The 17,400-nt window shown below is 34.6% G+C and overlaps 1 protein-coding gene across 1 annotated transcript in view; it reads right to left on the reverse strand.

Moving 5' to 3' along the window:
- HSD17B4 (hydroxysteroid 17-beta dehydrogenase 4) overlaps positions 1 to 17,400 on the reverse strand; it is a 103,219-nt gene that overhangs the window by 55,128 nt on the left and 30,691 nt on the right. Inside the window, exons 12-16 of the mRNA XM_077138864.1 lie at positions 14,959 to 15,062; positions 12,309 to 12,545; positions 9,801 to 9,852; positions 4,328 to 4,399; positions 2,744 to 2,847 (exon numbers count right to left, since the gene is read on the reverse strand). Coding sequence (XP_076994979.1) covers positions 2,744 to 2,847; positions 4,328 to 4,399; positions 9,801 to 9,852; positions 12,309 to 12,545; positions 14,959 to 15,062 — 569 coding nt within the window. The remainder of the gene's footprint in view (positions 1 to 2,743; positions 2,848 to 4,327; positions 4,400 to 9,800; positions 9,853 to 12,308; positions 12,546 to 14,958; positions 15,063 to 17,400) is intronic.

Raw genomic sequence — 17,400 nt, forward strand, 5'->3', positions numbered from 1 at the left:
ATAGATTTGCCTATTCTGGACATTTCATATAAAAATAATTATAAAATATGATCATGCACTATCAGCCTGAATAACTTCCTTTAGTATTTCCTGTAAGGCAGGTCTTTTAGCAACAAATCTCTCAGTTTGTATTTATCTGAGAATGTCTTTATTTGCTTTCATTTTAGAAAGATGGTTTTGCTATTTTTAAGATTATTGGTTGACATTATTTTCTTTCTTTTTTTAGCACTTCAAGCATGTCTGCCTGCCTTCATAGTTCCTGCTGAGAAGTCAGTTGCAAACCTTACTACAGTTTTTTCTTAAGTAATGAGTCATTATTCTTTTGCTTTCTTCCAGATTTTCTTTTTGGCTTTCAACATTTTCACTACGATTCATCTGCATGTGGATCTTGGTGTTTTGTAGGAGCCAAGGGTTAATAGAAAACCTGTGGAATTTATAGGGAGTGACTAGCTTCAGAGTGGCCTTGAGGAGGTCTGCTGCAAACAGCAAGCTCCTGGCCATGAGCTTTATCTGGGGATGAAGGGGAAAAACATGTTCTGCAAACAGACTTGTTTTGTTCCTACTTTCGCACACGAAGTATGGAATGTTTCCTTTTTGCTACCCAGATATCCGGGAGGCTAGATTGAAAGTAACAAGAGAGCAAGGGAGTAATACACTGAAAAACAGTCTTGGTCAGCAAAAGAGTTGTAAGAAATGATATAAAATAAAGCAGCTGGAGCTCTTCGGGGCTGCAGTCAGTCATCTTGTCTTCTCGTACGTCCCGTGTCTGTGTGACTCATTCCGCAGGGGTTGCTGAAAGATTGCAACAAGTGTCCGCGTCTTTGTGTCTCATTTCACAGGGTCACAACAGTGTTTATCCTATTGGGAATTGGTTTTCTATTATAGTTATTATTTCTTCAAATATCCATCCATTTTGCTCCTTTCTCTCATTTCACTTTCTATGCTCCTCTCATTATATAAATGTTGGTATGCTTAATGGTGCCCCACATTTCTCTGAGACTTCACTCTTTTCTATTCTTTTTTTTCTATTTTTCAGTCTGTATAATCTCTACTGATCTTATCTTCAAGCTCTTTGGTGATTTCTTCTGCCAGTCCATACCTATTGTTTAGAATCTCTAGCAAATTTTTCATTTCATTTACTACACATTTTAACTCCAGAATTTCCACTGGATTATTTTTATAATTTCTATCTCATTAATAATCTCTATGAGGTAACTCATTATCATAATGTTTTCCTTTATTTATTTAGGCATGGTTTCCTTTAGTTCTTTGAACATATTTATAATAGCTCCTTTCTCTTTGTGTGCCAAGTCCAACATGTGGGTCCTCTCGAAGACAGATTACGTCGTCTATTTTTTTTCTTGTCACACTCTCCTGTTTTGTTTTCTATGTTTGACGATTATTTGTTGATAACGGAACATTTTAGATAATATATTGTAGCAACTCTGGATATTAATATAGATACTGTCTTTTGTTGTTGTTCGTTTGTTTATTTTGCTTAGTGACTTAGCTAGACTATTTTAGTGAATTCTATTTCCCCAACAGTAAACAGCATCTGATGCTGCTCCTCAGAAGGCACAGCCGTGGGCATTCATACAGCCATTCTGGGATGACAAATCAGCAAGACTCTCTTTGACTGTCTCTCCCTGATGTCTTTGTTAGGTTATCTGCATCTTTCAGTATAATATCCAACTGTGAGTCTCCACTAATTGCCAGCTGAATACTTTACTGCTATTAAGAATGTCCTGGGGCATAAATTGCTCCACGGTCTGATTCAATAAAATTCAGACCCTTTGCAAGGGTAGTCTTTGAGGTCAGTCTTGAAAGTTTGTTCCAACCCCAGAAGGGCTCTTCACAAATGGCCCTTTTCCTGCTTCTCACTAATAAACTTATAGGTGGGGGGAGAGAGATCCTGTTCTTAATTACACTACCCATTATAGAACTTCCCTAATTAAGTTGGGGAAAGGATAGCATAGGTCATGGCTCAAATGCTGCAGTTTCTCACTTTAATTACCATGATAAAGATTTTCTTGCAAAAATGTTTCTTCATCTGTTGAATGCCCTTAGGACGATTACTAGACATTTTAAATGGCTGTGGGTTTTGATTATTTTTAATAATTTTTTGCTACATTTTTTACTACATATAGTAGTTTCACTGGGGAGAGGGTCTGAGAAGCTTTTCATGTCACCTACTCCAGAAGCCATCCTTCAGTGTTGCTTTGAACAGTACATTATTTACTACAAAAGAATATTTACAATAATATAAGCATATTGCCTCAAATAAATTAGAGGTGAAGGCAAGATTAAATTAGTGTAAATTACAAATTACAAAATAGTTTTAAGAAAAATATGTTTTTCAGATTTGAGAACTAAAGAGTATTAGAATTGACTTACAAAAAAGAAATAGGTCATTTAATGAATGAAGATTCTTAAACCATACAAGAATCATTTGTACGTGATAGGTTTTTCCAAAAACATTTAGGTGCTGCAAAGTTTGTAAAGAAAGCAACATTCTCATAATTATCTGTTATTTTATAATTTGCAAGAATTTTCTATATATAAAATGTTATATGTTATATAAAAAGCACTTCAAATCCAAAGAACATATTCTGACTCAAAACAATATGGGTTACTGAGTCCCTGCTTGACTCTAAAATTACACATATGGTGATATAAATTCCAAATATAGACAAGGATCCTTAATTGTACATTTATTTTGATCATAAGTAAAATCATGGCCTACCTTGACTTTGTCTGATGTCCGTTTTCCACCAAATCCTCCAGAGCCAACAACGAAGACAGAGAACTGATTGTAACATATAAGTTCCTTTCCAGAATAAGAATACACTAGAAAATAAATAGAAGGCAAAATAAAAGGAGCAATTAAAGGCTATAACTACTTAACCAAGATATGTTCAACAATCCCTGGAGATGTTTCAAAACAATGTATAAATATGTGAGCAACTTAGCAAATAAGGAAGCCAGTAATGAATGAATACATGAGAGTTCTCCCTCTTTTTACTAATTCACTAGTGAGACTTTGAAGGTTACCTGTTTTATATCTAGCTCTAGAAAACTCAGAATATGATTTTGAATCGCATATTTAAAAAATGTAGTAACAAAAAATAAGGAAAGTTGGAGCAATCTGTATTTAAATAAGATTTTTATCTTTATTATACAGAAAACTGTATATCTAACCTCATCTGTACTTTGTCTACAAATTTTAATATGCTATGACTCATTTTCAATTGCAATTGAATGAATGGAGTAGATTAAGACAGAAAAATAAAAATCAAAGCTAAGGTTAATTACAACACTTGTGCTTTCTGCAATGTTACATATAGTACAGTGCTTAGAAGACTAGACAAAAACTGAGACGACTGCAGACAAATGCTAGCCAACATTTGCAATGACAAGAAAATATGAAAATCTAAAGAAGAGGAGGGAAGAAGAGAAGAAAAGAGCACATACATATGATGAAATACTACACAGTCAGAAAAAAATAACATAGGAGAATACTGAGGAGCATTAAAAACATTCTCAATGTATCTATAAGAAAATACAAGGCATGTTTCCAAACAGCATATACAGTATAACCTCCTATGTATTTAGGACAAAAATTATACAGTCAATATTCCAAATATTTGTATATTAAATTTTCCACTGTTTTATTTCCAATATTTTTAAAAATAATTATTTCCTTGTTCTCAAGTTTCAAAATCAGTAAATCTTAAGCAATGCATCCTTAGCTTTTAATTACTAGTATTTCAACATTTATTAAACTATTATACTCTTTTATTTTTTTCCCACCACAAATAAAATGTGTCTATAGTGCTTAAACCACATTATGAGCTAAATAGGCTTAAATGGGTTAGGCCAGGAACTTAACCACCATTTAAAAGAGTGATTCAGTGGTCACATATGTTCCAAGCTCCAAAGAGTCAACTTAGAAAAGATTATCTATAGTAAAGCCTACTTGTCAACAGAGGGTAGTCTATATTTTCCTTCCAGCTAAAAACATACTCCATTAAGCATAATTCTCCTCTGTGCTCTCTATACAAGTCACATTCTCATCTCTATGTTGTTTCAAAGCTTTTAAAATGCCCTTTTCTCACCCCAGCTGTACTCTACTTCGTTCTCCCTCTCCATCTTTATTTTTCTAGAAGCATTTCTAGAATTTTTAGAATGCTTATCTTGCTTTCTGACAAACTGGAAGATGAGTATACACTTATTAATCAACTCTAATGATGAGGTATGATGAGGTATTATGTTACATACAAACAGTATAGATCTAATAATGTTATTGTGCAAACTGTAAATGAGTTACCATCCAAAAGAATTAATAAACCAGATCCTTTATCTAGGATATCAGCAACGACTGCTTCACACTGTAAGCTTCCTACAATAAAAAGTAAAAGAAACAATAAATAAAGCAATCAGAGTACTAGCTTCACTAAATTTGAAACATCGATAATTTGCACAAATTAGATTTTAAAAATGACAATTTTCAATGTAAATGATCTCTTCCTAGTTTAACTATTTTTAACTTTTTAAACTCTTTTTAACTTTTTTCTTTCATTCCAGAAACATTTGAGCACACAACCAGTATCATTTACCCCTTCCTTTTCAACAATCCTTACTCTCCAGGCCTCAATGAGATTTTTGTTTCTTTTAATCACTCTGTTCTTTTATGGACTTATTTTCTTCTTTCCATCATTTAACTCATGGTATCTTAATGAATTATTATTATATGGGGGTCAACTCATCTTCTCTCAAAAACCCCTCTTCTCTTATTCCCTATACCAATGAATGGTGCCATCCACTCAGCTGCCCAAGCCAGAAACTCAAACATCATCCCTGACTTATACAATTGAGAATAAGCAAGTGGCAAGACTGGAGAAAGGGAAGGGTGGTGGACACTGGAGTATACTAAAAACTTCTTACTCCATTCAGAAGTCTATGGATAGCAATTTGGGATTTTAAATAGGGGAATGACAAACACATTTGCATTTTGGAAATAGCATTTGGTTGCAGTGAGGTGAATGGACCTACAGAAGCAAACATGGAGGGAATGGAAGCATTAAACACTTAGACAATGAGAGATAATGGTGGTCGGAAAAAAAAGTGGAAATGAGGATCAATGGAAATAGGATTCTAGACAGATTTAAAGGAGGAATCAAAGAATTTAGTAACCATCTGGATGCGAGAGATGGTAAAAGAGAAGCCATCACTCTCCCTCCCTAAATCTCTCTCTGATCCACCCACCTCTCTCCGTGTCCTCCACCACTACCTTAGTCCAAGTCAGCATCACTTCCCTTGAACTGCCACAGCAGACTCCTAACTGGGTGTCCACATATCCACTATAGCCATCTTTACAACATTCTCCACATTATGTCTCAGGTGATTTTTTTTTCCCAAACCCAAATCAGATGATTTAACTAATAGCTCTTCCAACATACTACCAATATCTCTGCCTGTCACTTTCCAAGACACTTGGGATAAAAGTAAAATTCTCTGACACGATAGATGTGATACAATTTCCACCACAATTATCAGGCTCTTCAGCCACTCTGTGTTCTCTCCCCCTCCTAAGCTATGCTCCTCCTTACCTAGAGGGCCTTTACTCAGATATTGGCTCCGCGAGGCATACTGCTTCCTTCCTTCTTTGCCTAACTTCTTATCTAACTGAACTTTTCTTTAAGTTTTTCCCCATGTCAGTTTCGCAGAGAACACTTCCCTGACCAACCCAAATATGTCAACTCATTCTATTTTACGTAGTAATGGCGTCAAGTATGTTTCACCTATAACACTTACATGCAGTTACAATTTTACATTCATTTGTGTGATTATTAGCTGCCTCCTCAACTAGGTTATATGTCCATGAGGCAAGGGCCATATGTTCCTACTCTGCATTTATTCATAGCCCCTAGCAGAAAGCCCAGAAATTTTCAAACATTCCATAAATAATAGATGAACTGGTGATAAGTTGAGCTCCCCAGATGATTGCCTCCAAATCCAAACACCAAGGCCTACTCCCTAAATTTCTCTACAGTTCTTCCACTTATCCCCATGGCCACAATCCTAGTTGAATCAACATGTTCTCTTACCCAGATTATTTCAACAGTCTCTTACAAAATCTCCTTTCCTCCATTTCTTTCCCTCTTAATCCAAGCATTACAAAGGTAAGCCAAAGTGATGCTTTCTAAAATCCAAATCTGTTCATATAACTCTCTCTTGCTTAAATACCCTTCAGTGGGATTTTAGAATAAAATCCTAACTCCTTAACCTGACTTACTTCTCCTATTCTCATACCTTGCTACACTCCCCAATTTACCTTTAAGCAAGCCTGAACTATTTTCAGTTTCTCTAATAACCAGTGATATTTCTCACTTCCAAACCTTTGCATATAAGTGTTTCCTTTACCTGAAACATTTCTCATCCTTTTTTATGTGGTTAACGCCTAATTCATTTTTCAGATTTCAGTTTAGATTTCAGTTCCACTGGGAACCTTTTTCAACTGCTCAAGTTCAATTCCAGGTTAGGGACTCTTCCTACGTTCTCCTGTGGCACAACTGTATCTCCCATCACAACATATTACACAATGCTTATCATTGTCCACTATCTTAATTCATCATTAGATAGACTCTAAGTTCTATCTAGGGCAAGCCAAGATAATGTCTTTTTCATGGGCATATTACTGACCCCAAGCAGAATACCTGGCGTTTAACAGATATTCAACAAATATTAAATGAATGATTAAATATTACAGACCATTGTTTTCTTGCTATACTTTTCTGTGGTTTCCAAATTCTCCATAATACACATATATAATTTTATAGTTTTAAAAAAATCTATTTTAATGTGAGTATTTAAGGAGAAAGAGTTTTAAACCTACCTTAACAATCAATGAGACCTATTTTGGGAATTTGGCATAATAATTGTATTTACACAATGCTTAACCATTGAAAAAACATTGTCATATATACTAATAATTGATGGCCACATATTCTCTGTAAAAGAATCAAGGCTGGTGACATTACCAATCTCACTTTCCAGATGAAATAAAATATTGTTTTGCTCTTATAATAAAAATTACCTTGAGAAAGAAGACTAACAATTTGTGACAGATAGTAGTATAATAAGGATCAACCTCTTGAACCCAGGAAATTTAGAGAACAGCACATCCTGGACTAGAGCAAGTACTGGTTTTTGAAGGAAAATAGAGTGCTGCTATTAGACTTCTTTCACTCCATCCAGTAGCTATATTATTATTAGGATAAAGGGGAAATCAGCAATATTTATAAAATGATATCTATAATGGTACCACTGTAGCTAACAAATGGGCCATCAAGATGCACAGAGAGACTGATACAAGTCTCTTGATATTTGAGGCTAATAGAAAGTTAAACATTTTTAACTACTGTCCTATGTCTTATCAGTTGGTGTGTTTGATGGAAATATTATAAACATTAGTCATCCTTGGTTTTTTGCAGTTTAAAAAGGTCACAAGTCATAAGTATCTGAACTTTGAATGTCTGTATTTACAGAGATTTAACTTTAAAACTAATTAAGAAAATGCTTATAAACTATTGAAGAAAAATAATTTATGAATAATACAACTTAAGGTTTATTAGGAGGTACAGGAAATTAAGAAAAATATTACCTATACCTTCTTACACATATTACCTTTTTTTAAATATTTTTATTGAGAAATCTTCACACACATAGATTCCATACATGGTGTACAATCAACGGCTCACAATATCATCACATAGTCATGTATTCACTTTTTAGAACATTTTTAGAACATATGCATCTCTCCACAAAAAGAAATAAAAAGAAAAAATAAAAAGCTCACACATACCATACACCTTACCCCTCCCTCTCACTGACCACTAGTATTTCCATCTACCCAACTTATTTTACCCTTTGTCCCCCCTATTATTTATTTTTTATCCACAATTTTTACTCATCTATCTATACCCTGGGTAAAAGGAGCATCAGACACAAGTCTTCCACAATCACAGAGCCACACTGTAAAAGTTATATCTTTATACAATCGTCTTCAAGAATCAAGGCTATTGGGATACAGTTCAATAGTTTCAGGCACTTCCCTCCAGCCACTCAAATACACCATAAACTAAAAAGGGATATTTATATAATGCATAAGAATAACCTCCAAGATAACCTCTCGACTCTCTTCAAAATCTCTCAACCACTGAAACTTTATTTTGTCTCATTTCTCTTTTCCCCCTTTTGTCAAGAAGGCTTTCTCAATCCCCTGATGTCACATCCCGGCTCATCCGGGGATTTCTATCCCATGTTGCCAGGGAGATTTATACCTTTGGGAGTCATATCCCAGGTAGGAGGGAAGGCAGTAAGTTTACCTGCCGACGTGGCTTAGAGAGAAAGGTCACATCTGAGCAACAAAAGAGGTTCTCTGGGATGACTCTTAGGCATAATTTAAAGTAGGCTTAGCCTATCCTTTGCAAGAATAAGTTTTATAGAGGTGAAACCCAAGATCAAGGGCTCAGCCTACTGGTTGTCCCTACTGCTTGCGAGAATATCAGAAGTTCTCCAAATGGGGGAGATGACTATTTCCTTCTTTCTCTCCAGTCCCCCAAGGGGACTTTGTTATACATGTTACTTTTCAATGTTAATCATTTCAGTGTATATCTAAATCCCACTTCATATTTTAAAATCTCCTAAAAGCAGAAATATTACTTAAATATTTCTACTTCCCTTATACCACTGGTTTCCAAATGAACCTGTGTTGGGAGGGCTGCATATGATACACATGGAATGCTTCCTACTATCCCATCACCACAAATACACAGACACAAACACACACACACACACACAATCTCTAGGATTGGGATCCAAAATCCATAATTTATTAAAAATAACAAGTAAAATAATACAATGTAATAACTCAGGCAATTTTAATATGCAGCCAACATCAGAAATAATACAAGATCTTATACAGGGCTTTGAATATGGCAGGTATCCAGCAGGTATGTGACAAATGCAGTTACCACAACACTGCATTTCCTCAGATGAAAAAGAGCTGTATGAAAAACTTACACTATAATACTAACAGTGAAATAAAACTTTTAGCCTTAAACAATAAAAATCTCATAAATTTTTTAGTAAAATAAAAAGAGTTAGGAAAAAAAGTAAGATAGGATTCTCAGTACTTTCTGACCTCTACATTATATGAGAAATGAGAAATGAAACACTCCATGTTTTATTTTACCACCATATATGGCCAATATACAATTAGACAATATCTAACATCAGTGTAAAACACAAAATAAATATACCAAATAAGAGTGAAAGAATAAAAAGAAATTGTGAGAAAAATAAACATTATTATTAAGGCTGACTTAGGTTTATTTTCTCTAAAAGAAAATAGGAAATTAACTAATTACAAACAATTCTGTATTTTAACATTTCTTGCTTTATGAAAATCAGCACCAAGTTAAAAACCTGAGAAAAAAATGAAGACCCATAATCATGGAAATCATAGCTGATTATACATGATGACTAAGTTTAGAACACACACAAAAGTGATTCTTTCAGTTATTAATAACACATGTATCATCAAAGATAGAATGTTACTATTTTGAAGTAATTCATTATAAGACTATGAAAAGATAAAGTTAGTAAAACCAGCTCCATATAAAGAACTTGGGATATTTTACTAGGTCTATGCCAGTTAACACATTGATCCAGTTTGGAAGGTTATTTTTAAAATGAAATTATAGAATGATTATGGAATTAGTATATCAAGAACTCACCTGTTCTGGGAAGTGGTTTATATAACTCCAAGTATTGCTCCCCATGAAGAACCTAGGTTAGGATAGGCAAAATTTTCTTAGCAGACTTTCTTTTTCCACAGGTCCTGCCTGTGGATATTGCTAATCACAAGTGACAACGTTTCACTGTCCACATGCTCACAACACTACTTCTCCCAAATTATGTCATGTGACTTGGAAATAACCAGCTCCCAATCTTAAGGACTGTCAGCTCTTTTAAAACAGAGAAGATATATTTGTGTTCTTTCTTGGCATTCATAAATCCATGTTGACTGACAAGTATGGGTTTTTTGTCAATGGTGGCATTAAGCAAGGCTATATTTCCAGTGTCTATCATAGTGCCTGGAGCACAGCAGAAATCCAATAAATATTTGTGTATGAATGAGACTGAACAAAAGATACCAGTGCTAGTAATTTTAGGTCACATGCTCATTTTTTTAATGACCCAAATAAAAACACAAAGATAAATCTTATAACTATGTTCAAAAATAAGGCACTATCAATGACAGCATTCCCTCCATATAATGTCTTGTCAATTACCTACAATGAGTAACCTAAGGACACTGTGCAACTTCCTATCTACTTAACCTCAATGTGTCAAAGCAACAATAACAAGTATATGGAGGAAACAGGACAGAAAAACCCAGATATGAACCACATATCCAAATGACCACATTCCACTGCAGTCAGACAGCTTAATTTCCAGTCTTCCTCAGAACACAGAAGGAAATAAAGAGGCGGCAGTGATCATGCCAGGACAAATGAAAGACCACCTCAATGTGTCATACTGCCTGGAAACTCAAAGCTGAGAAGAGGGGACTCAAATTTCAAGCTAACCAAGCTGTGCCAAGGTGGCTCCAAGCTGTGCCAAGGTGGCACAGATTTTGAATACGACTTATGTCTTCCAACTCCTTCCAACTCTGAAGGGGAATTCTGAATCTTTTTTAAACATTTTTTGCATTTATATTATCCAAACAGAAGAATGGTAAACAACAAATGCCATGGGAGAGTGACTAATATAGCATATTGACCAGCACACATTTCTTGCCTTACTCTCAACTTCATCAAAAGGTCTAATAAAATAAGTCCCCATAGATGCAAAGCAGGATTGGGCTAATCAATCCTCCATAAATAGATTCTCTAATCAATTAAATTCACAGAGATCAGCTCATAGCTCTATGATTCAACAATTATCACTAGGCTCATAACCTGAATCTTACTCCAAGAAGTAAAATATATCTCACCTTAAAATCTTTCTCACAGCTGTTCGCTCCTTCCTTCTTGAAACATTTTATTCACTTGGCTTCTCAAATATCACAATGTCCTGGTATTCTTCCTACTTCACAGGCCTTTCCTCCTTAGTCCCTTTGCTAGTTATCTCTTCAACCTCTAAATATTGCAGGGCTCCTAAACTCAGGCCTCTTCCCTACTTTACTTGGTGGTTTTATCTAGTCTCATGGTTTTAAATATCACCTACATGCTAAGAAACCACAGTTAGACCTTTTTGCCAAACTACAGACTAACATATTTAACTATATATAACAGTCGTCTCAAAAATGTTTAAACCAAACTCCTGCTTACCCCCACTTCAAAATACGTGTGAATATGTTTATATATAGTAATACAGGTTAAATGTAACAATTATACATATTAAATATATAATTAATAATACACAATATGTATACATATAAATATACACACACACACACACACACACCATTCCTGTTGTACAGACCAAAAATCCTTATCCTTGACTTCTCTTTCCCTCACCCTCATATCCAGTCTTTTCGCTTGCATTATTATGACAGATGCCTAACTGGTTTCCATGCTTCAGTGCTTGAGCCCCTATAACTAACTATTCTCCAGACAGCAGCAAGAATGGGTCAGATCATGTTCCTTAGCTCAAAGAGCTACAACAGCTTCCCATGTTCAACAGAGTAAAACCAGAAATCTTTACAATTGCCTACAAGGCCTTCCTCTCCCACCACTGACCCCCTGCTCACTCTGTGGTTCTGCCGGACTCTTGCAGTTCCAAGAACAAACCAAGCATGCCTCAACCTCAGACCCTTTTATACTGTTCTCTCTGCCTCAAATACTCTTCCCCCAGATAATTACCTGTCTTGCTTCCTCACCAATACCAGGAGGTTTTTTACCACATCTATTTTACAAATAAGGAAACTGAAGCTTAAAGAAATTATTTACCCTTGGTCAAATAACAAATAAATTGCAAAGAAATGATTATAAGACTATGTCAGGGTTGTGGGTCTATACATAACTTATTTTCTTCACTTTGCTTATCTTATAAACTAACTCTCATTTCTTTTATTCTTAAAAAAAATCAAAAGATATCTTAAACCATTATTTTGGAACCATTGTAAACTATTTTATAATTATACACGTACACATACACACACAGATACAGGATGTGAAATTAATCAATTATATGGAAATACACAGAAAAAAAGCAAAATGATTTTCTATTATGCATACCTTTACCAAGTTTATTGAAAGTCCAGGAATCGTAGCCATTGCTTCACCCATTATACATTTTTGAGCTAAAATAACTCCAAAGGTAGGCAAACAGGAGAAATCAGAACTTAGTTCATAAATAAATTTCAAATCTTTTGGATCCTTGACTGATGCTCCCACTCCAAGGGCATACATAATAGCTTGTAGTTCAGTATAAGCAGAAGAAAATGGAGGAAATTTATGGCCAACAGCTTCAGCCTATGGGATAGTTGGAAAGAAATTACTTTTTCATTGACATAATTTTTGTTGAATATTTGAAATTTTAACTTTCCAAAACTAATAACTGCTTATATACCTAGTTTTGCTTCTGAAAATATGTGAACAGATTGTCATTTTAGTGAATTCAGTGGAGAACAACTTTTTAATTATATCTGATTTTTAAGAAATAAAAACTAACTAGATAATGTGTAGAAAAGCACTCCATTTACAGATAAGCTCTTTTTTATTGTTTGCTTCTTGCTGAAAGATAGTACATCTTATTTTCAACTTTCCTGCCTCTTATAGTAGAAGGAAGGCCCCATTAATTTAATAACTATTAGCCACCCAAAAATCAACAAAATACTGAGTTTATTACAAATACGGATGGTGAATTGGTCTATAAGATCTATTGCATAAAATTCATTATAAACAGATAAGCAAAACATGGCTTAATGCCTATAAATTAGACCTACCTCAGCATAGTTTTAATTAAAATGAGATTTTAACTGAAGTTCCTTTAGAAGAAGGCCCTTCATATCATTGGATGTTGTATTTCTTTATTTAGTGACAATATGCCTTGCTAAAATGTGAGCCACATGTTAAATTATAGAAGAATGATTCCAATTTTTCAATCACTTTTATTCTAAAGCAGGGGTTGGCAAACTATGGCTACAAGCTAAGAATATGTATTTAAGGGGAGGCTAAAAAAAGAAGAATGAAAAGAATAACATGTAATAGAAATAGAACGTGGCCCACAATACCTAACACGTTTAGTATCTGTTCTTTTACTGAAAAAGTTAGCCAACCTCCATCATAAAGTAAAATCCCATTTAGAAATTAATGATATTCTCAGGTTTAAAATTAGATTCATAATTTTTTTATCACTATACCTACCCTGGATCACAAAATACTACACTTTAATGTTTGGGCAAATAATGTGTACTTCTTACTATTTTATGCAACAAATATTTTACCTTTATTTTTTTAAAAAAGGATAAGTATAAGCGACAGCAATCAGCAAATTTCACAGGAGCTACAACCACGAAACTATTAGAATTACTGACACAATGGGAGGCTTATTTACAGCCATGTTGAAATATTTCCAAAATGTGATCCATTAGTGCTTTCCTTTAAAACAAATGACCACTGAAATAATAAAGACTTTCTAAAAAGTTAGAAAAATAGTGATGAAACTAAGGTTATCAATGATATTCCCAAAAAACACTTGTCTGTACTGAAGAAGAGAAAGCAAATGTTACAATCAGTATTTCAGGTTATGCTCATTCAAATTCTATCAACATTTAGCATTTATTTCATAAAGTTCTGTGGTCACTTCTTCCAATTTCACAATAAATTAACTTGGAAAATAAATTTTTAGATATGAAAAAAATGTCTACATTATAAACCAAGTTCTGCTAATTATAGGCATTTTCAATACAGAGGTATATTTGCTTGTACATGGTCAGTAATGGGGAAAATGACACAGCAAGAAACAGGAAATAGTCACTAGCATATAACACTCTACTCATGATATTGTGTGACCAACCCTTCCCCACATATTTTCACACGCTTAGAAATCTACTTAAAATTAATTTAAAGCTAGACTTTAAGAGAAAAAGATCTATTAATGGGCAGAATTAGGACTGTACATGGAAGGTGAACAGGCAGAGAAAGCATAAATATCAGGCCTAGATTTTAGTTTAGCCTCAAATTCGTTTTATTGACAGTTACGGTAATTCCCTTTTATCTTCTTCCACCTACTACTTCCCTGAATTAATTTCCAAACATTAACTGTGGGTGGGGACAGGGGAAGAAGTGATCAAAGTACCAGTCAGGCAACGAATTTGATTTATCAAGTCCCTAAAGGGAAATTCATAAAAATTATCTGCAAATAAAGAGTGTTCCCCCTCAAAAGTTCATGTTAAGACATGTTATCACCTCTGCTTCTAATCATCCAGGACAGTCAAAGGAAGAAATTGGTAGGTTACCTTCCATTCTCCTACCCCACTCAGACACTAGGAAAGGCCTTGGAAACTGACATCCAGTTGCCCTCATCTCCTTCCAATTGCTCAGACCGCCTTTCAGGACAGTCTATCTTTAGGGGAGAGAAAAGTATAGTACAGTCCAGAAAAGCCTAAGAAAAAAAGGAAGAGGGGGAGTTGAAAAGAAGAATAAAGAGGACTAGGCAGCTTTAGAATTCATCCCAAGCCACCTCTCCATGTGGTTCAACTGTTGTAATGTTAGAATCAGCCTTGTTCTAAGGTCAATTATAACTGATTTCTGAATAAATCCTTAATTTCAAATGACTTCTATCACTGCTCCCTTCCATTATTAGAGAGTGAGTGTATTCGTTAAAAGAGAAAAGAAAAAATCTCCAGAGAAAGCAACAGCTTCAGGCTTTTTTTCTACTCACAAATCCTGATGTGGCTGTTGATGCTGCATGATTGGTCTGATTGGTGGAAACTTCTCCTTCTGAATTTATTTTACTTAGAAATTCAATTATACTCCTAGTTGAGTCTAAAATTTAAAAAAAAATAATGCTTTTGTTAAAGATGTTACTAGGAAGAGCCACAATATGATACATGATTATTTTTATAACATTTGGCCATACTATTACAGAACTTTCATTGGTACTCATGAACTGAATGTAGGATGTCAGGATATTGTAAGAAGAAGTGAAAAACTTTGAAACAGACCAAAGACAACTGGGTGTTTACAACGGAAAACAAGGGGTTGTCTAAGACACCCTTCCCAAGTTATCTGATTATTTAAGGGGCCTCTAAGTCTTTCAATGTCTTTGAACCATTTTACAACTCCTAAAGTGGGACATTTGTCCATAGACATGCAAATTCTATCTGGTGAAAAGCCAACTAATTTCCCTCCCCCCTCCCCAGTTTTTACCCCACTCTCTGGGATGGAACGATATCAAGATTACTCCTAGGTATCTTAACAAATAATAGCTCTGAAGATATTACTAATAATTCTTCCAAAGAAACTCATCATCATGATCACTGACTACAAACAGGGATCCAGAAGCTACTCTTTGGGAAACCAAAAGGTTAATGAAAGAGGCATATAAAGCACTCACATATGCCATAGGATTCTGAAGGCTCTGGCATCTTTTCAACAAACCTTTGAGGAATGGGCCTGCTTCTAAGCTCAGACAAAAACCATAACCAAACTACACAGCCTGAGATAACCAGGGACATTTGTGTTTCCTAGTGACATTAGTGAAGAGGTTGCTTGCCTACTAATCCTCCTCCTATCATCCAATTCAAGATGCTACCTAGAGGGGAAGCTATTTACACAAAAGGCTCATATAGGCTGAAAGAACTATACTAGGAGATTGACAACCTGAGTTAATACTTGGCTCAAAAACTGACTGAGGGCGGGCCAGGGTGGCTCAGTAGCCGAGTTCTCACCTGCCATGCTGGAGACCCAGGTTTAATTCCCAGTGCCCTACCCCATGCGGAAAAAAAAAAACAAAAGACTAAATGGGAAAGCTCAGGCCAGTCATTTACTTTTTCTGGGATTTAGTGACTTCATCTATAAAACAAAAAGACTGGAATAGGTACTATGGAAAACCACAACTCCTGAGAAAAGATTATATTCATTTTCTTTTACTGTATTCCAAACTCTGGAGGTATCTTTTTGTTGGTAATTATATAATTTAATTAGTTAATTTCTTTTACAAAGTATATAAAGAACTTCTATCAAAGGAAATATTTCTTCCTTTTTGCTTTCATTTTTTTATCAATTTTCATTCATAGGTGACAGTTATTCATAGAATAATTTTATCTCAAATGTCAAAATATAGAATTTTTAAAATGCTGTCTATTTATGACATAACACTTATTATCATCTGATTAAGAAAAAGCACAATGAAAATTTCAATGAGCAGGCAGGGAACTGACATTAAAGCGGGCAACAAAATAGTCATTTTTCAGATCTATTCCTTTAACAACTTCGAATATGGAATTACTAAGAGGAAAAAAAAGAGTCTTTTAAATTTCATATACCGCCTATCTGAATTATACTAGAAAAAAATAGTGTGGCTTTTATTTGGTTATCTATTTCTGTAGCATGTCATACATGATTTGATAATTCAATCCAATCAGCATTTACTAGTCCTTTCCATGAATTCAGCACTGTGCTTGCACCAGATAAAAAAGATGTACATACAAAATACAGTCTCTGCCTCCAAAGGAACTTACAATGCATTTAAGAAACCATACATTCATGAAGTAAAAGAAGTATAAGTAATTATGATGAGATGCTCAGCTAAGAGAAAGCCCAGTATAGCCCAGAATATCTAAGGAAGTTTTGTCAAATATCTGGGGCTTGAGTTTTTCTAAGGAAGCACTAAAATTAGCAGAAATTATTAAAGAAGGAAGAGGTATGTTAGAAAGGCAGAGAAACAGTAGCAAAGACATAGTAATAAACAAAGCGAAATCTATTGACCGGACAGAAAAGAGCTGAGCCTAAATTAAAAAGCTTAAATATACTATTTGGGAAAAGGAGGAAAGTCAGATCAGAGATGAAAGGTATGATTAGATAATGGAAGACTAAAGTCATCAGATGCAGGTGCTTCAATACAGATGCATAAATACCTCAAGCCACCCCTCCAAAAGAATGTACATCAGAAAAGCATATACAGGATTATTTAAAAACTGACATGAGAATGAGACAAATATCTTAAATTTTAAGGGTTTTAATATTTAAAGAACAGAAAATATGCTGCAGATAATTCAAGTGTCTAAATCACCATAGTTAAAAGAGAAGATAATATGATAGCAGTAGAGAATGCTTGTGGCCTCTGATTCCCCAACGGCAGTTGAAGTGACAGGGGACCCTC

The sequence above is a fragment of the Tamandua tetradactyla genome, chromosome 21 (genome assembly GCF_023851605.1).
Source record: "Tamandua tetradactyla isolate mTamTet1 chromosome 21, mTamTet1.pri, whole genome shotgun sequence".
Lineage (NCBI taxonomy): Eukaryota > Metazoa > Chordata > Mammalia > Pilosa > Myrmecophagidae > Tamandua > Tamandua tetradactyla.